Source organism: Danio rerio, chromosome 9, assembly GCF_052040795.2.
Source record: "Danio rerio strain M-AB ecotype USA chromosome 9, GRCz13ab, whole genome shotgun sequence".
In the NCBI taxonomy this organism is placed as follows: Eukaryota; Metazoa; Chordata; class Actinopteri; order Cypriniformes; family Danionidae; genus Danio; species Danio rerio.
Genome location: NC_141029.1, coordinates 17,579,994 through 17,605,695, shown reverse-complemented (window position 1 = coordinate 17,605,695; position 25,702 = coordinate 17,579,994). Strand labels below are relative to the sequence as shown.

The 25,702-nt window shown below is 34.5% G+C and overlaps 2 protein-coding genes across 3 annotated transcripts; one reads left to right on the top strand and one right to left on the bottom strand.

Moving 5' to 3' along the window:
- Window positions 1–733: 733 nt before the first annotated feature.
- Window positions 734–3,693, top strand: LOC141376258 (uncharacterized). Of its 2 annotated transcripts, none has more exons than XR_015500156.1 (2): window positions 734–1,114; window positions 1,170–3,065. XR_015500156.1 is itself a non-coding variant. In XM_087268657.1 (2 exons), exons 1-2 carry the CDS (start codon window positions 1,028–1,030, stop codon window positions 1,872–1,874), a joined length of 723 nt encoding a protein of 240 aa, XP_087124783.1. In that variant the 5' UTR covers window positions 734–1,027; the 3' UTR covers window positions 1,875–3,693. The 2 variants fall into 2 exon arrangements, 1 of the variants encoding a protein (XP_087124783.1); XM_087268657.1 differs by having other exon boundaries at window positions 734–1,045; window positions 1,170–3,693.
- Window positions 3,694–10,324: 6,631 nt separating this feature from the next.
- znfl1b (zinc finger-like gene 1b) lies at window positions 10,325–14,935 on the bottom strand. Its single transcript, NM_001113633.2, is given in 2 exon segments — window positions 10,325–13,312; window positions 14,548–14,935. A coding segment is annotated over 1 exon segment (1,518 nt). The 5' UTR covers window positions 13,293–13,312; window positions 14,548–14,935; the 3' UTR covers window positions 10,325–11,774.
- Between the last annotated feature and the right edge of the window lie 10,767 nt (window positions 14,936–25,702).

Sequence of the window (25,702 nt, the reverse complement as noted above, 5' to 3'; positions counted from 1 at the left end):
GACTCCGTGCGGGACTGTACTGAATTTATTTTAGGCAAAATAGAAAATAATACATGGATTAAAAAATTCCCTATAAAATTTTTTAGATATCTAATTATAATGATTCTTAACCCTGTTAAAACTATAGTCAGAATATTCAAATTTTTTGGAACTGTAATGTTTATTAATCCCATCAAGATCCATTTTTATACCCTATACATGTTTTTTTTTATAAATTAAACTTGAAAAACTTGAACTCGCATACCCCTCAGTAAATGTGCAGTTGCGCACCTGGTCCAAACACCTGACAGATGGAAACAACTAAGCTTTTTTTTTTAATATAACAAATATAAATATGCAGGTAATAAATATTACTGCTAATAATAATACCATTATAACAAAGCTAGTTGTCATAAACAAACTACAAAGAAGCCGCCCGAGTTGAAGAAGGCATGGAGGCAGTGGTATTTATTTCTATGTGGAAAACATTATTTTCTGTTATATTTTAATTTAAAAATATATATTTTTTTTATTAGAAAACATATTTGCGTATAGCTGTAACATTTGTCCTATTGCTACTTAGCAACAAAAATCTAAAGCTAAAGGATTAGGGATGATAAATGTAGGCTACTGTATACAGTAAAGGCAACTGTCTCTTACAAATGATGGGCAAAGATTCACACCTTTGCAGTCCCCCACCCACATTTCACAACCTGTATGATCCCATAAAGGCCGCAAGTGCCACAGTCCCTGTAAAACTTAGCTGATCATCTGCGTGAATCTTTTGCGTGAATCTTCTGCATGACCTATTAAGTCATTATGAACAGCTCATCTTTTTACGGAAAGAGGACCAGGAACTCAAAAAGGTAATTATTAAACCATTCTGTCTTTCCGTAATCTCCTTCATGATTATTTGTACTGTGTTTTCCTACGTTTCATGTTTTAACATCATTTTAACTTACTGCATTTATAGAGGGCTTTGTTTGAGAACAGGGAGACAACACCTAAGGCAACACCTAAGAAAACAGCAAAGAAGACGAAGAAGCGAATGGTCTCCAAAAAAGCGGTAATTTAATTTATTTCCTTATTTTCTGTATAATAAAATAATAACAAAAGGCTTTTTTTTTGGAAATTTGTGTTCACACGAAACGTGGCAAAATTTAATAGTACACTATGTTGACTCTCAACAGGCCGATGCGCTGTTAAGTGTGATCAACCCACACACTACACCCCCGGCTGTGGCGAAGGATCCGAGGCGTCAGCCGAAAAGGCAGCCCTGCGTTATTAAGGCACTGAGAGAGCAGCTAGCGGCTGGTGTGCTAGAGACGGAGGCTATGCGAAAGGAGCTGAATGCCTACAAAGCAGCCCTTGCAGACTTAAACAACAGTCACAAGGAACTGATACAAACTCATGCAACCACTGTGCTTCAGCTGAAAGAAGTGCAAACAGCAGCAACGGAAGCTCAGTGGACACAAGACCCCATGCATACACCCATTAACCTGAATGAGGATATGGAACAGTCCGAAGTCACCTCTGCTGGCCCGACTCCAAATTCAAGTTGCCATCCCGATTTACTGTTCTCCCCTCCCACTCAAGAGCACATTGACATGCTTATGGTTCAGAGTCATGGACGGCCAGATCGGTACGGTTGCTTGCTGTTTCGTGCAGTTGTGCCAGACCAGCGCTACGCAGAGTGGGCATCCACAACGAACTGGGATGGTTTGAGAGGCAAAGTTGCTTTGCCTGTGAACCTAAAACAGTTCGTTAGAGACAGCGTGATTAAGAGATACCCTAACCTGACCAGCGCTGACAGCAAACGCATAAAGGACAGAGTGAATGAATTTCTACGGTCCCCACGAACCTCTGTTAGCGCCCACCGACGTCTTCAGTATTAGAGACAACTTAAAAAAACATACAGTTATTTTTGTATTTGTATTTGCTTTTTTTCTCAGAATAAATATATCCTCTTAACCAACTGTATGACTGTTTTTTTCCCGATTATACGCAAAAGAAATATTTTTAAAGTGTTTTTTTTCATGCTTTATTTCTGACACGTTTATGAATTATAAGTTTTAGCCTAAGGTTACCAGACAGAACAACAATAACAACATTATTATACATCATAGTAGCATGTAGACTATAAAAAGGCAACATATCGACTCATGCGCACACATGAGGCCCGTAGCCAGCCTGGTGAAAGGGATGGTTCTTTTTTTCTCAAGTGGACCTTTTTGCAGTTATACGCCTCAGTTTCTATTTAACTATGAGATTTAAATACTACATTTTAGTGACTTTTTTGCTGGATTAGCCAGTCAGATGTCATTATAACCACACTTTTTGATGTACAAAAATATTTCCTAAAAAGTGCAGTTAAAAAAATTCAAAAAAGAGAAATTTTTAAAATACAAATTTATTAAATCATATGTCATTAGAAAAATAGCAATCTGTTTTAAAGTTTTAAAGTAAAAAAAAACTATAATTTATTAGACAAAAAACACACTGGCCAAACCTGACAGCTTTTTCTTCTTTTTTTCGCGGTTATGCGCGCATTAGCCTATATTTCACATGCATATGTAAGGTGACTGAAATTAAAATTAAAATACAAAACATACTGATCCATTAAGTAAAAAAAAACAAAACAACAATTTTACTTTAAAGAAGAACATTGACGTTAACATTATTTTATTATACTGTACTTTAAGTCATCTACTTGAGGTAGGTCACATTTATCAATGGTAAATTTTAACCTAAGTTTACATTAATAACATACAGTGCATTGTTCTTTACCATACAAAATAAAAAATAATGAAAGAAACATTATACACCATAGTAGCCTGTAGCCTATAAAAAGGCCGCAAATCTTTTTAAATTCATTAAAAGGCAAGCGCATATCTAAGCCTTACCTTGAGTTTGTTCACACTCTGCCTTGCTGTACTTACATGCTGTATTTTAATATAGCTAATTTTGATGAATTCGCTCTAACCTTTGACAGTTTTTTCTTCTTTCCGCGGTTATGCGCGCATTATATTTCAAATGCATATGCAAGGTGACTGAAATTGAAATTAAAATACAAAACATACTGGGCCATTAAGTAAAAAAAAACAAAACAACAGTTATACTTTAAAGAGAACTTTAAAGAGAACATTGATGTTTTGAAACAAAAAAATTTACTGAAAACTATTAAAAATAAACCTGCGAGATATGTCATGCGGCAAAATTATTTTATGAAGCAGCATTCAACTTAAGCTCTTTAGACCATGCGCCTGACCGTTTTAGTGTTTCACCACATGTCTTTAAATACATAAGGCCTATTTTTATTATTTTTCATTATTCGTTTATTATTATGTACAATAATTGTGACGTAAAATATAATCAACAACGAAAATGTAAATAAAAACGTAAATTAAAACATAAATGAAAAGGTTTTTTGTTAGTCCTACCAAAATAGCAAACACTGAACATCTCTTTACATTTAGGCTAAAAGACTTTATTTTTTAATTTAGGCATACTTAGAATATTTGTACTGAATGTTTGTGCTTTAATTTTAGTTGTCTTTAACTTCTTCAATTCTATTTTTCAAAAAGAATCCTCTTTGCACTTAAGTTTAGAATAACAATAAAGCGTGTTAACAAATTTTAAATGATTAATAAAGGAATTATAATGCTTTGACTTATTGTTTAATCTCATTTACAAGCACAGTAGCATATTTAAGGCTGCTGTGTGGGCTATTTCTGTCCGTTCGCATCCCGTCCCTTTGCGCCCCCTAGCGGCTCATTCACAAACTGCGGTCATACACTAAAAACAAAGCGGCTCCTATTTCAAACGGCGGCGGTATATGACGCGGCGGTAATAGTCACTTTGAACTCTCACCTACTGTATGTCAATTGAAAGACAAATGATATATATATATATATATATATATATATATATATATATATATATATATATATATATATATATATAAATGGCGTTTCTTTGAGGAGTTTGCATGTTCTCCCTGCGTGGGTTTCATCTAGGTGCTCCAGTTTCCCCCACAGTCCAAAGACATGCTACAGGTGAACAGTGTATGAGTGTGACAGGCCCATCTGACAGGCCGGCCGGAAGGTGTAAAAAAGTTGTTATCATATGGACAAGTCTAAAAATGGAGGACTTGTTCCAAAAATTGCCGACCCCGCAATCATACGGGACTGAGGCCATAGAAGAGAAAGAGAAGATATATGTATGTATATATATATATATATATATATATATATATATATATATATATATATATATATATATATATATATATATATATATATATACACAATGCCAATAAAGAAAACATTGGTTTTCATGTTGGATTCTAAGTGGACTGCAAAAAAAATGCCAAAATACAGGCATTGCAGATATGGAAAATGAAAAATTATAATAATAAACTATAGAATACAAACAGTTGCACTCATTGTAAAGTTTTTTTGCTGTGAGTTGAAAACATTAATTATAAAGTTGTGTAGCGTACAGTCCACAGATAAAATTACTTATTGATTTTATCACAGTCTAGGTTCAGTCGACAGGACGGTTTACGACTCCTGGCTCCATGAAGTCTGGATTTTCGTGACAGCTTACGTAATCAAGGGAGACTGGACAGATAAGCCTAGATCTTCAAAGACATTCCTTTTTTACACACACACTCAACTCCCCCACACCCAAAGGACACTAGTCCAAGGAGAAATTGACTGAGAAATCAGGGACCAGCACAGAACTAAAATGTTATGTTTGCAAACTTTGTATCTCATTTCTGACTTTTCTTACCTGTGTAACCTCTCTTATAACCTGTATGCCTGTTCCCTTTAGGCCTTTTTAAAGCATAAATAATGTAAGGATATGAAAAATTATGTTGATGTACTTTTAAACCCCCCATGTTTGGTACTGATGGGTTTCTGCTGACATTTTACAACACATGATGCATAGAGCAAGATCATAACTCGCATTGCTTTATTCTTTAATTCTCTGTATTAAATGCCTGTCCGCATGCTTTGGGCGGACACTCAAATTTGCAAACGAGCAGCCTCAAGACAAAGGAAGGATTCGCGCTTAAACTTTCCCCTAAAATCATTGGTCAGAATGCTGAACGGGTTGTCACGTGACCCGCAGGTATAACCAGACTTCTCCCCAAACATCCTGGAGAACGTCCGAACAAAGAACATCACAAAAAAAGGTGGCCCCTCGGGCCAAGCAGCTCTTCTAAGCCGCATGGACTTTTCCCGCCAGGCTTTTCTTTATTTCCCGGCAAAGTAAACTCAGTTTAAAGTTTGCGATCGTGTTCGTCCAAACTGCATTACAAACTCCACGCATCAAGAAGGACATCCAAAAGGAGTTTTCATCACGACAGAAGAAAGACTTGCATAAGAGAGACCTCCAGACATGAAAGTCCAGGTGATTTTAGTTATGCGATTAAGCTGTGCCCCTTTTATCAAAAAAAGGTGTTTTTGTCTTTATAATCTTGGTGGTCCTTAATGGTGCGTGTGGAACTGAAAGTTTTGTCACTCTTTTATCTGAAATCTCTATTTCCTCGCTTTACTATTTCTCTTTGTTGTTACACGTTCTATAGACCCGATATCTCCACGTGGTTTACCTTTGTTCTGTGTTTAATGTATGTTTGTGCGTTGTTCGTTATCTGTCTGACTAGTCAATAAATCCCATTATAATCAAATGAATTGTATTGTTTGCCTCACGAGAAAATGTCACTGAAATACAGATTCCCCTGCCTAGCTATTATAAGTTGTTTAAAACTTTTGAATGATTAATCTACTTCGCAAGAAGTAGCAATTAAATTCCCTTTTTCTATATGAATCGATCATTGCTGTGTCCGCTCGGAAGAGCGGCGGCTCTGCTTGTGTTTGTTTGGTCAAATTAACAATAAATTGATCCGGAATATTAATGTTTAATAATAATTTGTTATTGTTGATAATTAATATTCATAATCTGGGAATCTGCTCGGTCGCGCGAGCATGATCATATACAATTATATGTTTGTTTGACCAAATTGACTGAAGCTTAAGCCGGAATATTAATAATTAGGAATAAACTGCTATTGTTGATTATTTATATTCATAGAATGAGCTTATTTCTGTTACATTAGAAACAATTTAGCTTAATCCTCCTTTACATTCATCCAGTTGCTAATACTAGGAGTATCTAAAAAGTGCCCAGAGACTCCCGGAAGCCAGCAAATGAATGATAATTTCTCACAAACCGGACGTTAAAAACATTGCACACCCCTCTCCACCACATCCCTGTTTGCTATTCAGGTAGCTTATGTCGCGCGCAACTCACCCCCACCGTCCTTCAGGTTCGTCTCGCGCGCACACGCCCCTACTCAGATACGCCACTCACTCCACCCTTGACACCCCTCAACAGGCCTGACAGACACACAGACAGACAAACACACCTCAGATTCAACATGCATGATCATGTTCATCAAATTTTCTTAAACTAAGCGTCCTAAAGTATTACTGTATTTGACAAGGATTCTGACACAACAACACGAAGCATTTGCTTTCGTTGCGTTTACTGAGGAAACACGCTAAACTTGGAGGGCTCATGCTGAAAGGCAGAGTAATGCCCTGTCTTTGACAGCTCGCAACTTCACCAGAGACTTTCTGAGTACATTCACATAAGACACCAATACTCCGATTTTAATACGATTAAGATTATACTCTTATTAAAATTCTACAGTGTAGCCTAAGCAGTGATTTTATTACCTTAAAGGAACACCGAGTCACGAAATGCAGAGGATTTTCTTTCTGTTCGCCATGCGGTATCAGCTTACAACAGAAGTCGAAAGTTTAAAATGAAACACCTGAAATTGCATGAAACTCTGGAGAGCCTGGTGATGCGACTAATTGTTTTATACTGAAACTTGCCTTCAAAAAGTGCTTCCTTGGTCTTATCCACATTTCTTGCATGTTAAACACACGTCCACCACAACAGGAAGTAAAAAAAAACCTGCAACTGCATTAATTGCGTTAATTTTTTTAACGCGTTAATTATTTAAAATTAATTGCATGCGTTGACGCACTAATTTTGACAGCGCAAATATATATATATATATATATATATATATATATATATATATATATATATATATATATATATATATATATGTCACAGCTGATTTCCATCTAGAAACCACACTCATGTGTTGAGGTTTTTCAAATCACATGATCATACTATATGTTCTAAAAGAGGACTCATGAGGTTTTTGAAAGCAATACGTCCAGGTAAGGTTATGCAATATAGTGATTACTTTACTATGCACAATGTGTTTTGCAGTAAACTACTCTATAAACCTGGCGTTCATTAGTACATACATTAGTTATACAGTACAGTGAAGCATTTACACTGTGTCTAATTACTTTTAGAGAGTCATGGAGTTGGAGGCCAATCAAGTCCCACATGAAATTATCTGTTGATGAGGCTGGCTTCAACTTGGCCAAAAGGTGTCACCGTAGGAGAAACATAATAGGCCAAAGGGCCACCGATGTTGTGCTAACTGTGTTAAGAGTTTAGGAAAGTTGTTAAATGTATTGATCAAAGTGTCAGAGCCATTGTAAAAAAAACTGTAAGTTCCAATGGAATTAAAATGGGGTACTTTAAATTTAAAACAAGGGGAACTTCAATTCGATTTGGTGATCAAAAGAGAAGTGATATAATGCAAAAAGAATTTAGGATAATTCAGGAAATTAATGCTTCCTGTAACATACAAGATAAAGTTAAAGATGTGAAAAAGTTAATTACTCTTCAAGCTAAATTAGACAGCATGTATGTAATGAAAGAACAAGAAGCATTTGTAAGGTCTCGTGGAAAATGGATGGAAGGAGAGAAGAACACATCCTATTTTTGTCAATTAGAAAAGAGGACACAGCGAAGTAATGCAATTCACACTTTAGTTATTAAGGATGCAATAATTCCGAATTCTAAACTGATATCTAAGGAAATATATAAATTTTCTAGTAATATTTACTCTTCATCATTTTCTGAAAATAATGCTATTAAATTTCTAGAAAAGGTTAAAGATTATATCCCAGATACTAAATTTAAAGAAATGTGATGAGGATTTGAAGCTAGAGGAACTTGAAGTAGCTATTAAAAAGATGTGTTTGGGTAAGTCTCCTGGTCAGGATGGTTTAACTACTAACTTCTACAAACATTTTTGGCAGGATATAAAATGTTTGATATTTGAAGCATTAAAAGAGTGTTTTAATTCTTATACTTTACTTCCAACTATGAAACAGGGTTTAATTATTCTTATTTTAAAGTCAAACAAGGAATAAAGAATTATTGAGAATTTGAGGCCGATTACTCAATGTGGATTATAAAATTCTTATGTATGCAATAGTTAATAAATTTAAATTTAGATTGATTCTAGTTATAAGTGTAACTCAGTCTGCACTGTAAAAAATTGCTGTTAAAAAACGGTCAGATTCTACGGTAAAATAATGTTTTTTCACTAAAACAGTAATATTCTGTTAAAAACAGTGCTTTCTGGGTAACATTTTTGTTTTCGAGAAAGTAACCAACAGCAGAAAACTGTGAGCTAACAGAGTTCAGATTCGATGTTTTGAAGTCTGTGTTTGAAATCACACTGTGTGTCCTTGTTCACTATTTCATACACTAGTTAACTAATATTGTTCACCTGACAGTTTTAATGATCACTAATGAGTGAATTCAGACACTGATGAACACCTGCTGTTAATAATTACAATTACTGAAGAAAATAAACAAGAAACACAACCAGTGACTTGAGTTACAACATTAAATAAAATCAAATAAAATAAAACAGCTTCAGTCCCAGCAGAGGATCATTAAACAACTCCACAAACAACAGCAGACACACACTTATAACTGACTGATTTGACTGCCATACTATTCTCATTGAGATCCAACAGAAATTAAGGTGTTTTTTGTGTCACCGTAATGGAGTGAGGGGCTGATTTAGTTGGGCTCTTCACCCTTGAACTCATTTAATAAAACTTTCCAACTGCTGTAATACAGAGTTTACAAAACATCTGTACTATAGCAATAAGGTTGGGAAGTCAATAAATAGAGAAATCTATTTGTCTGAAATTAGTTCTGATAAATGTTTTGTTATAAATCTGGAAGAAGGACCTCATGCAATAGATTATATGCTTAGTTGCAGGTACTAATTTAATTAATGAGAAGTGGAAACAGAAAATATACCTCCGTAATTACTTAACAGTTAAGAAATTACATACAAAAACAGTTCAGTTATGACAAATACACACTCAGACCTCATGAATCTGACCTTGTATCTCAACAATGGTAACATCTCAAATGTTTCATGCTGGGAGTGGCACGGTACAAATATCCCAGCATGCATTGCGGTATAAATAAATGTTGTATAATGGTCTCACAGTTTTCTTTATTTGTGTTTGATTCTGCTGTTGTTTATGTTTAGACTTTTAGTTGCCTGTTTGTGAGTTAAACTGTTAATTTTGTTAGTTGTCACCATTATTGAGGTTCATATGCTGATTATTGATGTCTCTTTGAGTCTCTTCGATTTACACCATAGAGCAGTGTTATTGTCCAAGATATTCTTAAAAACTTCCAGAAATTATTGCCATATATAGACATAAAATGTAAAACAATAGATTTAACATTGAATAGGAGCAGTAGATTTTATTACACTAAATGAGAACAGACTCTGCCATTTAATAGCAACATGAACATCACCAGATCTTATTTAGGTTTTTGGCTGGCTTGCCTCAACAAAGGAGCTTTTTAAACAAAGTTCTTAACAATTGCAGCAGCCAAGATATATAACTGTTAAAAATGACAGGGCTAAGAGCCCAACTAAAGCAAACTCTGTTCTCCATGATGGTGACGTAAAACTTTAACTTTTTCTCAAGAAGAACTTTAGTAGATGTTATACAAAAATACATGTATTAAGTAATAAGTGTAGCTGGTGATGATGTTTGTAGAGTTGTTTAATCATCCGCTGATCATTTAAATGATTTAATCATTTGTTGTTCTTCAGGTTATTTCATTATAAAGCTGTGACTAAAGTTTTGTATGTTCTGTTCTTGTTTTTTCCCTTCAGTATTTCTTCATTTGTTCATTGTTAATCCTCAATTATCATTTAATTAGTCAGTTAATTAATACATTTACTTCAGCTTTGCTACATGTTTCTTGAACACTCAGTAGTGTGGACACTTCAATAAAAACTGAAGTATATGCTCTGGGGTTTGTTAGATTTTGCTGTATTTGGCTTAACCGTTCTTGGGTGGCTCGCCAATGTATCAGATGACTCTAATACATAAAATCAGTAAGCTGACCAAAGTTCTTATGGAGAGAAGACTTTATTGAAGACAATGAATAGTGCAGTTCCTCAGCAGTGATGTTAACCCGTCGGTCTTCAAGTAACTTAACTCAAAGTACTGTCTGTGAGACAGTACTTTATATTAGCATCAAACAAACCATTCTGTTTACGAAGCTCAGCAGGACCCTCTTCAGATGTTTCAGCTGTTGTTTTGCTAATACCCATTGAGATTGTAAAAGGGTCATTTAGTTCACACCTATCAGTTTGTGGGGGTCGAGGCACAGGTCACCCCATCATATCACATCAGAGTTTAATCAATGTAAATGCAAGTGAACTAAAATGCACATAATCTTTCAATCCCTCCTCTGATCATTTTTGATCATAAAACAAGTTAATCATGTATACAGCAATCTGCAATACAGGCTATATAACTTAAAGTGACAGAATAACAAGGCATGGTGAAGCTTGCAATTCCTTATATGCCTGAGTCCATTTCTATTTGAAGTTGTGATGTTGTGGAAGAAGCGGATGTGGTTGTGTTCTGTGAATGTTCAGGTGTGTTCATCTAGGTGTCTGGTGTTGTGTGTCTCTGGTCATTCTCTGGAACATCGGAACACCTGCAATCACACAAAAGAGAAAAGGGAAACGTATCTTGCCCAAAAAAAGATTTTAGAGAAATTGTCAAACTGCCTATAGAAACTATAGAAACTGTCCCTATTTAATATTGACAGGACACTACAGTGTTTATCAGTGGTGGTTTATGTCTTCATCCTCAGGTGACAAGCTAGAGCCTAAAAACTCTAGTCCCGCCATATCTGGACTCTGAAAAACACTACTGTCATCTATCCCTCGTCTCTAGGCAAACTCACATTGATCCATTCATCAAGTCCCTGAACTTTATTTATTGAATCAGATACTAAAACCTTCTCATGTGAGCTCTCACTCCTAGATTTTAATGTTAATATCTGAGGTTGTCGTATCTTTACCCATTTTCTGGGATCTAAACTATGGCCCCTCTTCAGAGGTGACAAAACTTGATTAATGTCCTCATGTACTGCCAGGCTGAGTCTTGCTTTGTTTTGGACAAGGCTGTCAGATGTAAGATTTTCTGTGGACATGGGCTGGTTTAGGGCATGTTCAAATAGGCATAGTCTATTTCCATCTGTACTGCATTGGTTGCCATCATGCAGTTCTATTGCACCGTCCATCAGCATTTCTTTTGTTGAGTTTTCATTTGCAGTCTGCTTTCTGTCTAAGACTGATCCGTGGTCTTGCTGAAGCTGTCTTAATGCCGCTGTATGTTCACCTCTCTCCTTTACGGCTTGTTTGGCAACACCATCTACTAGGACATCAAACTTGTCTTCATCTGTTGAGACTTCTGTGTCAGCTTTTATATTACTGTTTGCATACACATTCAGTTCATCAGCTTCTGGAAAAGACGTCACTAGCTGGTGCTGCAGAGAGAGGTTCTTCAGTTTCCCTGCGGCTGTACAGCATTTAGCAGAGTCTGTTTTTGTTGTATTGTTAGCTGCTGAAACTGCTTGAACAGGTGGTCATCATCCTTACTTTGATGTTTTAAACTGAGCTTGCACTCACGGGCCCAGTGTCCTTCTTCATTGCAATTTCTGCATCTTCCTTTAGTTCGTAGTTTTGAGTATCCCATATACTCACGTTCTTTTTGCTCATCCTCAATTCTTCTGTTCTTGTAAAACAAACTTTCCGATTGCAAAGATCTGAGTCTGACATCTTGTGCTCTCTCCAGTTTAGCTGACCATTCAACAATCTGGATGAAAGTTGTTACAGTGCTGTCCCAGTCATCATACCTGATTTTAAGATCTTTAGAAATCTCAGGATTGAGTCCATTGACAAATGCTGTTTTCAGGGGAATTCCAGTGTCTTTGTCAAGATCTTCACTTGTATTCAGACCAGAATGTTCCGTCCATATTTGTCTGAAGCGTTCTTCAAACTCTGCAACACTTTCTCCAGTTTTCTGCATGCATGAGGTAATTCTTGCCCAATTGACCTCTGCAGGTTTCAGTTCAAACAAGAAGTTTTTTATGGCTTCCCATCCATCCTCTATGTTTTCTTGTGATTCACCAATCCTTCTTTCAACACTTTCTGTGAGTCTCTTTTGGTCACTTTCTCTTAGGGTGACATTAAGAATCATCACACCGTCTAGTGGATGTAAAATGTAGATTTTCTGCAGTCGTTGAAGAAACTGCCAAACCTTTCGTGGTTGTTTGTATACATCTGGCAGCTCTTTTGTCCATTTGTCAACTTGCTCTGGAGTAGCTGGATGGTATGTCCTGTATGGAACATACTTCTTTACCACTTTTGTCACAGTGCGAGTTCGTCTCTCTCCATTGTCTTCATAGCCCTCCTCATTGTCAATTTCAACGTTAGTCCTTCTGTGTTTGACAATCACAGGAGCTAATCTAATCTTTGAGTTCACTGGGTCATGAACACAGGTGTTGATGGAAAGATCAGCCTCACTGTCAACAAAGCTGCTCGAAGATCTTGATTCCAGCTGTTTAGAGATCAAAGTCAATAGCTTGTTGTTTTCCTTTTCCAGTCTTTCTTTATCCTTCTTTAAGTTTTGCAATTGTTCAGCCAGTGCTCGAACTTTAGCTTTCTCCGCTTTGTTCTCACGTTCCAATCTGTCAATCTTACACTTATGCTCATGTTGAAGAATTTGCTTAACCAAAATCACAGACAATCCATCCTTCTTGGTGGTTGTGCATAAGCGCTGTGTCTTTCCATAAGCCCTTTTAATGTCCGGCAATGCCCATAATCCACTCTCTGAGTGCTTGATGCTGTACTTCTTGCACACGTCATCACGACACTTCCTCAGTCCCAGCCTTTTGTCCAAATATTCATTCAGATTTTCCAACATCTGATCAATGGTAACACATGGAGGTTCTGTTCCATTCTTTTCTGATGTTGTTCTCAGGGTAGCTCCATTAGCATAGTTCCTTGCAGACTCAGCCATGGGAAGTACAGGACAGTGCCCTCAGAGGTGTGAAACAGAACAAAAGGTGTTAGAGCTATCAAAGGTGCTTATTCCAATTTAAATTCACAGCAGTCTGTTAAACCATTACAAATACATAGACAGATTCAACATTTGTTTCAAAGCTAAAATAGTGGCTATTAAATTAGCACTTTCGTTCTTTCAGTCCCAAATCTTATTTGGCTTCTAACAATCTTTGAACAAATGTATTAAACTATTACTTTTACAATCTCTACAATCCCAACAGAGAATGTGTCAAGCTTTGCTTCTGCATTCTTAGTGATTTGACCAGAATTATTTTTTCACAGTTTCTACAATCTTCAAAGCAAGAATCAAGCCTAAAATTGTCTGAAAGCTTCTGTCTAATAACAATTCTTTCTGAGCATTATCTTAGAAGGCTAAGTAACTTTCTTTAGGATTTGTCCCTAATACAATGTACTTAAATCTTACTGTATCCTTAAACCTAAGGCAAACAGATTACAGTTTCATGCCATCATATTTTAACACAGTTAGAATTTTCAAAATTCCAATACTGGCTACTGAATAAGCCCACAGTCAAGAATTCCTAATTCTCGCAGCAATATCAGTCGCAAACTATTTATGTTTGCTTTATATGGCTCATAACCATCTTTGGACAAATAAGCTAAACTGTTATTTTTCAATCTCTACAAACACAGCTGAGAATGGACCAAGCTCTGCTTCTGCATATAGTGATTGGACCAGAATGATTATTTAACAGTTCATGCAAACTCTAGAAAACGAACCAAACCTACAATGTTTTAAGAATTCTATCACAGAAGGCTCTGTTACCTTCAAAATTAAAATAGTGGCTACTGAATTAGCACCCAGTCAAGAATTCCTAATTCTTGCAGCAACATCAGTCCCAAACTATTTTACGGCTCCTACAGTCCCCTGGGGAAATGGACCAAATTATTTTCAACAATTCCTACAATCTCCATGAGAAAGGACCAAATTGTTTAAATAATTCCTACAAGTACCCTGAGAATGGACTAAGCCTAAAATTTCCACTGCTCTTTCAAAATCTTTTGATAAATGGACCAAATTGTTTCTTTAACAATTTCTGCAAATATTGAGAAAAAGCCTGAAATTTCAGCAATACTATCACTGTAGTTTATTACTGCACTACATATACAGGTCGATCTGCTTACTTTAATGGTTACTTATAAAAGATGTATCTTTTAAGGGTTCTTTAAGAGAGCTGATAAGTTTCACTCACCAAACTAGGATCTTTGAGATGAGATCCAGTTGATTAAAATAAAGTGTGTCCACAGATACAATATGTAGATCCAGGACTCGTCCACAAACAAAATCCGTTTATCTTCAGCTTTAACTGTAGATTCTCCAAGATTCTTCAGTTCATTTCTTGTTGCAGTTGATGAGTTTTCCTCTTTTCAGTCTCTCCTGGCTGGCTCGCCAAATTGTTAGATTTTGCTGTATTTGGCTTAACCGTTCTTGGGTGGCTCGCCAATGTATCAGATGACTCTAATACATAAAATCAGTAAGCTGACCAAAGTTCTTATGGAGAGAAGACTTTATTGAAGACAATGAATAGTGCAGTTCCTCAGCAGTGATGTTAACCCGTCGGTCTTCAAGTAACTTAACTCAAAGTACTGTCTGTGAGACAGTACTTTATATTAGCATCAAACAAACCATTCTGTTCACGAAGCTCAGCAGGACCCTCTTCAGATGTTTCAGCTGTTGTTTTGCTAATACCCATTGAGATTGTAAAAGGGTCATTTAGTTCACACCTATCAGTTTGTGGGGGTCGAGGCACAGGTCACCCCATCATATCACATCAGAGTTTAATCAATGTAAATGCAAGTGAACTAAAATGCACATAATCTTTCAGGTTTAAAGGGTTAAAGGTGTGAGAGGTAAAAACACAGTGTAAAAATGTATTTTAACAGTAATATACTGTTAATTTACACCACGGAAATAGACTGTAAAAAACAGTAGATTGCTGGCAACCACAGCTGCCAGTAGATTACTGTTAAATCAAGGAAAAAACAGTATTTTACTGTAAAACCTGAAGCTAATTTCTTCTGTCTGTCACCGTTGTGGAGGAGAGTAGAGCCAGTGTATGAGTTAAAGATGAACAATGAACTGCTGATGTTATTCTGCATGTTTCTCTATTTAAAGATAGCGGCTGTTTAGTTGCTGATGCAGTCAGAATCTCTCTGGTGATTCCAGATTTACATGAATGTGTGCTGTTGTGAAAAATAAGACATTAGAGTTAAACCGAACTTTTCTAATTAACTAAAATAAGTTATCATTATAAGTATGCTTCTAAGCATATATAGCACATTACTTCATAAACTCATTCAGCAGTTGACCAAGTTGAGGCAGTTGCTTTCAGTGAGCAAAATGAGTTCACTTGAGTATTATGTAAATCAATGTAGTCCATGTATTTTTACAGCAATATACTGTAAAATAACAGTACATTGCTGGCAACTGCAGCTGCCAGTATTTTACTGTTTTTTAACGGGACAATTTTTAACAGTGTGGTTTTATTAAAGGAAGGCTAATTCAGAACAACATTAGACTTTTTAGATCTAATTAATTATGGACATTTAATTAAAGAGGATGGGTTTGTTTTATTTCTCGACATCTACAAGGCATTTGATACTGTAGAACACAAATTTATTTTACATACATTGAAATTTTTTGGTTTTGGTAATAAATTTGTTAACATAATAGAAATGCTGTATAAAGACACAAGACAAGGGGATTAGACAAGGGGATCCGACAAGTCCATATTTATTTTATTTTAGTAGTTGAATTGTTAGCACTGTATGTTATCAGACCTTTGAATGCTTTAGGGAGTCAAATAATAATAAGTCAACTATATGATACCACCCTGTTTCTCAGTAATGCAGAGCAGATTCCAGTTGCCATTATTCTGGTGTCTCATTTTTCAAATGCTTCTGGTCTGCAATTGAATAAAAAAAGAAAAAAGTAAGCTGATGGCACTCCAAACAACTGTTCAATATTCCAGTTAAAATTTAGGTTAAAGGGTGTTGTTATTTCTAAAGACCCTAAAGTAAGGGAATAATCTGATTGGTAATATGATAAAAAGTAGAACAAAATACAAAATTTGTGGGATCAATCTATTTTTGGTAGAACTGTTTTACAAAAAGTCAGAAGCACTTTCCAGGATGATTTACCCTGCTTTTTCTTTAAGTATAGCTAATAGGTGCATTAAAAATCAGAATCAAATGCAATATAAAGTTTTTATGGATAAATAAGCATCATTATCCTAGGAAATCAGATGTAGTGAAACCAATCAATGAGGGAGGATTATATGTAATTAATTTTGATGTTATGAATGGTTTCCTTAAGCTGAAGTGGCTTCAAACCTTCATTCGACATAAACATTCTTTCTGGTTTAGTTTTTTTTCTAAACTATTTGATTCCTTTGGGGGCATAGACTATCTATTAAGATGCGATTTTGAGCCATCAAAGTTAAAGTGTAAATTTTAATCTTTTCATAGTCAGGTATTGCTGTATTGGAAGTTAATATACAATTTTTTTTTTTTTTTTTTGCCACATAGTTGTTCTTTGTGGAATAATAAGTATTTACTTATTAAGAGGAAATATGTGTTTTTTCAGGAGTGTGTGGACAAACGTGTTTGGTCTATTATACAAATTTTGGATGGGGTTGGAAATTTCCTCAGTTATGTTGATTTTTGTGAAAAATACCATATTATTTGTACTCAGAAATTGTATATGTCTTTGTTGAAAGCTATTCCTGGTGGTTTGGTTCAGCTGATCAAAGGGTAATTGGGTTATTCTTCTGTGATACCAAGATTGGGCAATCTTATTATTTTTTGTATTAATTTTATGGGCAGAGCTGTTATAATAAAACTTTAAGAATGTTAGTTATAATAAACAGATTTTCCCTTCTAAAGTTAAGAAAAGACCCCTTGTTTTAGATTTTCCTGAAGACAAGGTGGTTCGAATTCGAACAAGATTTCTCTCTCTTGCACTTCTACCAATGGCAAAAGAAGTTCAGTTTAAATTTATTAACGATATTTACCCTTGAAATGAGTTCCTCAGACATAGATTTAATATGGATTGTAACGTTTGTACCTTTTGTAGAGGAGACATAGAGTCATTGGAACATATGTTTTATTTATCAAATTTTCAAAATAATTATGGGATGACATTTCTGTTTTGTTAAGAATAAAATATGTAATACCTGATTTTGATTTTAAAACTATAAAATATTTATATTTTTGTCAGAATTCTGATCTGGAATTTTTTGTTAACAATATTGTGACGATACCATTCCATTTTTGTTTTTAACAAACTTTGATGCATGGCTTGCTTTTGTTCATATCACGAACAGTTTTATCATTTAAAGTTTATTACAATGTTAATCACAAGAAAACATGAGTTGCTCTACAAATATATTTTTATTACGGCAAGAATAAAAGCAAAAAAAGTACACTTACTAAAAAAAAAAAAAAATACTGATGTTTTTTTTTTTTTTTTAGATTTAGCCCAATCCACAAATATACATCATTGTAAAAGTATACCTGGTCTCCACTTTTGTCATGGCCTCTTTTGGCATAAACAAACTTATCCCTCAGGTTTTTCCAAACTTTTTAACATAAACTTTCCTCCCTTCCCACTGCTGTTGCTATTTCTAGCAAATAATTATTGGTCATCACTTGCTTTTGTTTATATCTCGAACAGTTATACCAATTTAAGTTTATTAAAATATTAATGACAACAGAACATGAGTTGCTCTACAAATATATGTTTTATTATCGCAAAAATAAAAACAAAAAAGTACACTTACTAAAAAATACTGATTTTTTTTTTTTTTTTTTGGTTTAACCTGCTCCACAATTCACACATTACTGTCTGGCCAGTTTCTAAGTCTGTAAGGCAGTGACGGTCCAACATTAAAGATCATTATCACCAATAAAGCCCAGAGAAACAGGGCATCAGTATATTGTATTCCTTTCCAGTAATCAAAAAATAATTTTGTGACTTCATTATAGTTTTGTAACTATTAAATTGTTATAAATACAAAATTAAACAAAATACATCAGTGTAAAACCTATGACATGGTGGAAAAAACATATTCTGTAATTATGTACACTATAAAAAATTGCTGTTAAAAATGGTCAGATTATACGGTAAAATAATGTTTTTTCACTAAAACAGTAATATTCTGTTAAAAACAGTGCATTCTGGGTAACATTTTTGTTTTTTGAGAAAGTAACCAACTGCAGAAAACTGTGAGCTAATAGAGTTTAGATTTGACGTTTTGAAGTCTGTTTTTGAAATCACATTTTGTGCCCTTGTTCACTATTCCATCAACTAGTTCACCAATATAGTTCACCTGACAGAGTTAATGAATGCTAATGAGTGAATTCAGACACTGATGAACACCTGCTGTTAATCATCTCAAGTACTGAAGGAAAGAAACAACAAACGCAAACAGTGACTTGAGTTACAACATTAAATAAAATCAATAAAACACCTTCAGTCTCCACAAACAACATCAGATACACTTATTGCTGACTGCTTGGACTTCCCTACTATTCTCATTGAGAGCCAACAGAAATTTAGGTGTTTTTTTGTGTCACTGTAATGGAGTGAGGGGCTGATTTAGTTGGGCTGTTCACCCTTGATCTCATTTAATTAGGCTTTCCAATTGCTGTAATACAGAGTTTACAAAATATTTGTACTATAACAATAAAGTGGGAAAGTCAATAGATAAATGAATCTAGTTGTCTGAAAATTGTTTGAATGAGTGTTATGGTATATGTCTGGATGAAGAGCCTCATGCAATAATTTGTATGCTTAGTTGCAGATATTCATTTAATTAATAAGTGAAAACAGAAAAGATGTAATTACTTTACAGTTAAAAATAACATACAAAAACATTTCCGATATAAGACACACTCAGACCTCATAAATCAGACCTTGTACCTCAACAATAGTAACAATTCAAATGTTTCATGCTGCAATGCATGCTGGTTGTGCCACAGTACAAATATCCCAGCATGCATTGCGTCATGAATAAATGTAGTATAATGGTTTTACAGTTTTCTTTATTTGCGTTTTATTCTGCTGTTGTTTATGTTTAGACTATCAGTTGCCTGTTTGTGAGTTAAACTGTTAATTTTGTTAGTTGTCACCATTATTGAGGTTTATACGCTGATGATTGATGTCTGTTTGAGTGCAAATTACATCATAGAGCAGTGTTTTTGTCGAAGACATTCTTAAAAACTTTCAGAAATCATTGCCACAAATGATGTGAAACAATAGATTAAACATTAAATAGGAGCAGTAAATTATATTAGAACAGATTCTGCCATTTAATAGCAACATAAACATCACCAGATCTTATATAGGTTTTTGGCTGGCTTACCACATTAAAAAGAGCTTATTAATCAAAGTTCTTAACAATTGCAGCAGCCAAATTATTTTAATCATGAAAATGTTAGGGCTTAGAGCCCAACTAAAGCAAACTCTGTTCTCCATAATGGTGACGTAAAATGTTAACATTTCTCTCAAGAAGAACTTTAGTAGATGTTATACAAAAATAAATGTTTCAGTAATAAGTGTAGCTAGTGTTGTTGTTTGTAGAGTTGTTTAATCATCCACTGATAATTTAAATGAATTAATCATTTGTTGACCTTCAGGTTATTTCATTTCAAAGCTGTGACTAAAATTGTAGTTTTGTTTGTTCTGTTCTTGTTTTTTCCCTTCAGTATTTTTTCATTTGTTCACTGCTAATCCTCAATGATCATTTAATTAGTCACTCAGTAGTGTGGACACTTTAATTAAAACTGAAGTATATGCTCTGGGGTTTAAAAGGTTAAAGGTGTGTAAGTACACTGTTAAAAATTATCCCGTTAAAAAACAGTAAAATACTGGCAGCTGCAGTTGCCAGCAATGTGCTGTTATTTTACAGTATGTTGCTGTAAAAATACATGGACTACATTGATTTACACAATACTCAAGTGAACTCATTTTGCTCACTGAAAGCAACTGCCTCAACTTGGTCAACTGCTGAATGAGTTTATGAAGTAATGTGCTACATATGCTTAGAAGCATACTTATAATGATAACTTATTTTAGTTAATTAGAAAAGTTCGGTTTAACTCTAATGTCTTATTTTTCACAACAGCACACATACATGTAAATCTGGAATCACCAGAGAGATTCTGACTGCATCAGCCACTAAACAGCCGCTATCTTTAAATAGAGAAACATGCAGAATAACATCAGCAGTTCATTGTTCATCTTTAACTCATACACTAGCTCTACTGTCCTCCACAACGGTGACACACAGAAGAAATTAGCTTCAGGTTTTACAGTAAAATACTGTTTTTCCTTGATTTAACAGTAATCTACTGGCAGCTGTGGTTGCCAGCAATATACTGTTTTTTTACAGTCTACTTCCGTTGTGTAAATTAACAGTATATTACTGTTAAAATACATTTTTACACTGCGTTTTTACCTCTCACACCTTTAACCCTTTAAACCCCAGAGCCTATACTTCAGTTTTAATTGAAGTGTCCACACTACTGAGTGTTCAAGAAACATGGAGCAAAGCTGAAGTAAATTCATTAATTAACTTACTAATTAAATGATAATTGAGGATTAACAATGAACAAATGAAGAAATACTGAAGGGAAAAAACAAGAACAGAACATACAAAACTTTAGTCACAGCTTTATAATGAAATAACCTGAAGAACAACAAATGATTAAATCATTTAAATGATCAGCAGATGATTAAACAACTCTACAAACATCATCACCAGCTACGCTTATTACTTAATACATGTATTTTTGTATAACATCTACTAAAGTTCTTCTTGAGAAAAAGTTAAAGTTTTACGTCACCATCATGGAGAACAGAGTTTGCTTTAGTTGGGCTCTTAGCCCTGTCATTTTTAACATTTATTTATCTTGGCTGCTGCAATTGTTAAGAACTTTGTTTAAAAAGCTCCTTTGTTGAGGCAAGCCAGCCAAAAACCTAAATAAGATCTGGTGATGTTCATATTGCTATTAAATGGCAGAGTCTGTTCTCATTTAGTATTATAAAATGTACTGCTCCTATTCAATGTTAAATCTATTGTTTTACATTATATGTATATATATTGCAATGATTTCTGGAAGTTTTTAAGAATATCTTGGACAATAACACTGCTCTATGGTGTAAATCGCACTCAAAGAGACATCAATAATCAGAATATGAACCTCAATAATGGTGACAACAAATTTAACAAAATTAACAGTTTAACTCACAAACAGGCAACTGAAAGTCTAAACATAAACAACAGCAGAATCAAACACAAATAAAGAAAACCGTTAGACCATTATACAACATTTATTTATACCGCAATGCATGCTGGGATATTTGTACAGTGCCACTCCCAGCATGCATTGCAGCATGAAACATTTGAGATGTTACCATTGTTGAGATACAAGGTCAGATTCATGAGGTCTGGGTGTGTATTTGTCATAACTGAACTGTTTTTGTATGTTATTTCTTAACTGTTAAGTAATTTCAGAGGTATCTTTTCTGTTTCCACTTCTCATTAATTAAATTAATACCTGCAACTAAGCATAAAATCTATTGCATGAGACCCTTCATCCAGATTTATACCAAAACATTTATCAGAACTAATTTCAGATAAATAGATTTCTTCATTTATTGACTTCCCAACTTTATTGCTATAGTACAAACGTTTTGTAAACTCTGTATTACAGCAGTTGGAAAGTCTTCTTAAATGAGTTCAAGGGTGAAGAACCCAACTAAATCAGCCCCTCACTCCATTACGGTGACACAAAAAACACCTTAATTTCTGTTGGATCTCAATGAGAATTGTATGGACGTCAAATCAGTCAGTAATAAGTGTGTCTGCTGTTGTTTGTGGAGTTGTTTAATGATCCTCTGCTGAGACTGAAGGTGTTTTATTTTATTTTATTTTGATTTTTTTTATTTTATTTTATTTTATTTAATGTTGTAACTCAAGTCACTGTTTGTGTTTCTTGTTTATTTTCTTAAGTAATTGTAATTATTAACAGCAGGTGTTCATCAGTGTCTGAATTCACTCATTAGTGTTCATTAAAACTCGTTTGGAGGCCTAGTACAGCAAGTGATAAAAACAGCTTCAACCAATTAAAAGCAGCATTCGTTTTGTTTTAGACAACATTTCATGCAGTGTTAAGCATGTTAAAGCAAGTTGCAAGTTATAACCAGTGTATCTGACTGAGATTGTAATACTGCTTATTTTGACCTCGTTGCTGGCTGGGAAAAGCTAAAAAGCATCATTCTTTTTGTTTTAGACAACATTTCATGCACTGTTAAACATGTTAAAGCAAGTTGCAAGTGAAAATCTGTGTCTCTGACTAAGTTTGCATTACTGCTTATTTTGACCTCTCCGCTGGCTGAGAAAAGCTCATTTTCAAGGTCCATTACAGCAAATATTAAAAACAGTATCAGCCACTAAAAAGCATCATTCTTTTTATTTTAGACAACTTTTCATGCACTGTTAAACATGTTAAAGCAAGTTGCAAGTGAAAATCTGTGTCTCTGACTGAGTTTGCATTACTGCTTGATTTGACCTCTCTGCTGGCTGAGAAAAGCTCATTTTCAACGTCCAATACAGAAAGTAATAAAAACAGTCTCAGCCACTAAAAATCATCATTATTTTTATTTTAGACAACATTTCATGCATTGTTAAACATGTTAAAGCAAGTTGCAAGTGAAAATCTGTGTCTCTGACTGAGTTTGCATTACTGCTTGATTTGGCCTCTCTGCTGGCTGGGAAAAGCTCATGTTCAAGGTCTAATACAGAAAGTAATAAAAACAGTCTCAGCCACTAAAAATCATCATTCTTTTTATTTTAGATAACATTTCATGCACAGTTAAACACGTTAAAGAAAGTAGCAAGTGAAAATCTGTGTCTCTTACTAAGTTTGCATTACTGCTTAATTTGACCTCTCTGCTGGCTGAAAAAAACTCATTTTCAAGGTCCAATACAGAAAGTGATTAAAACAGTCTCAGCCACTAAAAATCATCATTCTTTTTGTTTTAGATAACATTTCATGCACTGTTAAACATGTTAAAGCAAGTTGCAAGTGAAAATCTGTGTCTCTGACTGAGTTTGCATTACTGTTTATTTTGACCTCTGCTGGCTGAGAAAAGCTTTTTTTTAAAGGTCCATTACAGAAAGTGATAAAAACAGTCTCAGCCACTAAAATCATCATTCTTTTTATTTTAGATAACATTTCATGCACTGTTAAAAATGTTAAAGCAAGTTGCAAGTGAAAATCTGTGTCTCTGACTGAGTTTGCATTACTGCTTATTTTGACCTCTCTGCTGGCTGAGAAAAGCTCATTTTCAAGGTCCAGTACACAAAGTAATAAAAACAGTCTCAGCCACTAAAAATCATCATTATTTTTATTTTAGACAACATTTCATGCATTGTTAAACATGTTAAAGCAAGTTGCAAGTGAAAATCTGTGTCTCTGACTGAGTTTGCATTACTGCTTATTTTGACCTCTCTGCAGGCTGAGAAAAGCTCATTTTCTATGTCCAATACAGAAAGTGATAAAAACAGTCTCAGCCACTAAAAATCATCATTTTTTTTGTTTTAGATAATATTTCAGGCACTGTTAAACATGTTAAAGCAAGTTGTAAGTGAAAATCTGTGTCTCTGACTGAATTTACATTACTGCTTGATTTGACCTCTCTACTGGCTGGGAAAAGCTCATTTTCAAGGTAAAATACAGAAAGTAATAAAAACAGTCTCAGCCACTAAAAATCATTATTCTTTTTATTTTAGATAACATTTTATGCACTGTTAAACATGTTAAAGCAAGTTGCAAGTGAAAATCTTTGTATCTGACTGAGTTTGCATTACTTCTTATTTCGACCTCTCTGCTGGCTAAGAAAAGCTAATTTTCAAGGTCCAATACAGAAAGTGATAAAAACAGTCTCAGCCACTAAAAATCATCATTATTTTTATTTTAGACAACATTTCATGCATTGGTAAACATGTTAAAGCAAGTTGCAGGTGAAAATCTGTGTCTCTAACTGAATTTGCATTACTGTTTATTTTGACATCTCTGCTGGCTGAGAAAAGCTCATTTTCAAGGTCCAATACAGAAAGTGATAAAAACAGTCTCAGCCACTAAAAATCATTATTCTTTTTATTTTAGATAACATTTCATGCACTGTTAAACATGTTAAAGCAAGTTGCAAGTAAAAATCTGTGTCTCTGACTGAGTTTGCATTACTGCTTGATTTGACCACTCTACTGGCTGGGAAAAGCTCATTTTCAAGGTAAAATACAGAAAGTAATAAAAACAGTCTCAGCCACTAAAAATCATCATTCTTTTTATTTTAGATAAACAGTCTCAGCCACTAAAAATCATCATTCTTTTTATTTTAGATAACATTTCATGCACTGTTAAAAATGTTAAACCAAGTTGCAAGTGAAAATCTGTGTCTCTGACTGAGTTTGCATTACTGCTTATTTTGACCTCTCTGCTGGCTGAGAAAAGCTCATTTTCAAGGTCCAGTACACAAAGTAATAAAAACTGTCTCAGCCACTAAAAATCATCATTATTTTTAATTTAGATAAACAGTCTTAGCCACTAAAAATCATCATTCTTTTTATTTTGGATAACATTTCATGCACTGTTAAACATGTTAAAGCAAGTTGCAAGTGAAAATCTGTGTCTCTGACTGAGTTTGCATTACTGCTTGATTTGACCTCTCTACTGGCTGGGAAAAGCTCATTTTCAAGGTAAAATACAGAAAGTAATAAAAATAGTCTCAGCCACTAAAAATCATCATTATTTTTATTTTAGATAACATTTCATGCATTGTTAAACATGCTAAAGCAAGTTGCATGTGAAAATCTGTGTCTCTGACTGAATTTGCATTACTGTTTATTTTGATCTCTCTGCTGGCTGGGAAAAGCTCATTTTCAAGGTCCAATACAGAAATAAATAAAAACAGTCTCAGCCACTAAAAATCATCATTCTTTTATTTTAGACAACATTTCGTGCACTGTTAAACATGTTAAAGCAAGTTGCAAGTGAAAATCTGTGTCTCTGACTGAGTTTGCATTACTGCTTATTTTGACCTCTCTGCTGGCTGAGAAAAGCTCATTTTCAAGGTCCAATACAGAAAGTGATAAAAACAGTCTCAGCCACTAAAAATCATCATTATTTTTTTAACAACAGTTCATGCATTGTTAAACATGTTTAAGAAAGTTGCAAGTGAAAATCTGTGTCTCTGACTGAGTTTGCATTACTGCTTGATTTGACCTCTCTGCTGGCTGGGAAAAGCTCATTTAAAAGGTCCATTACAGAAAGTAATAAAAA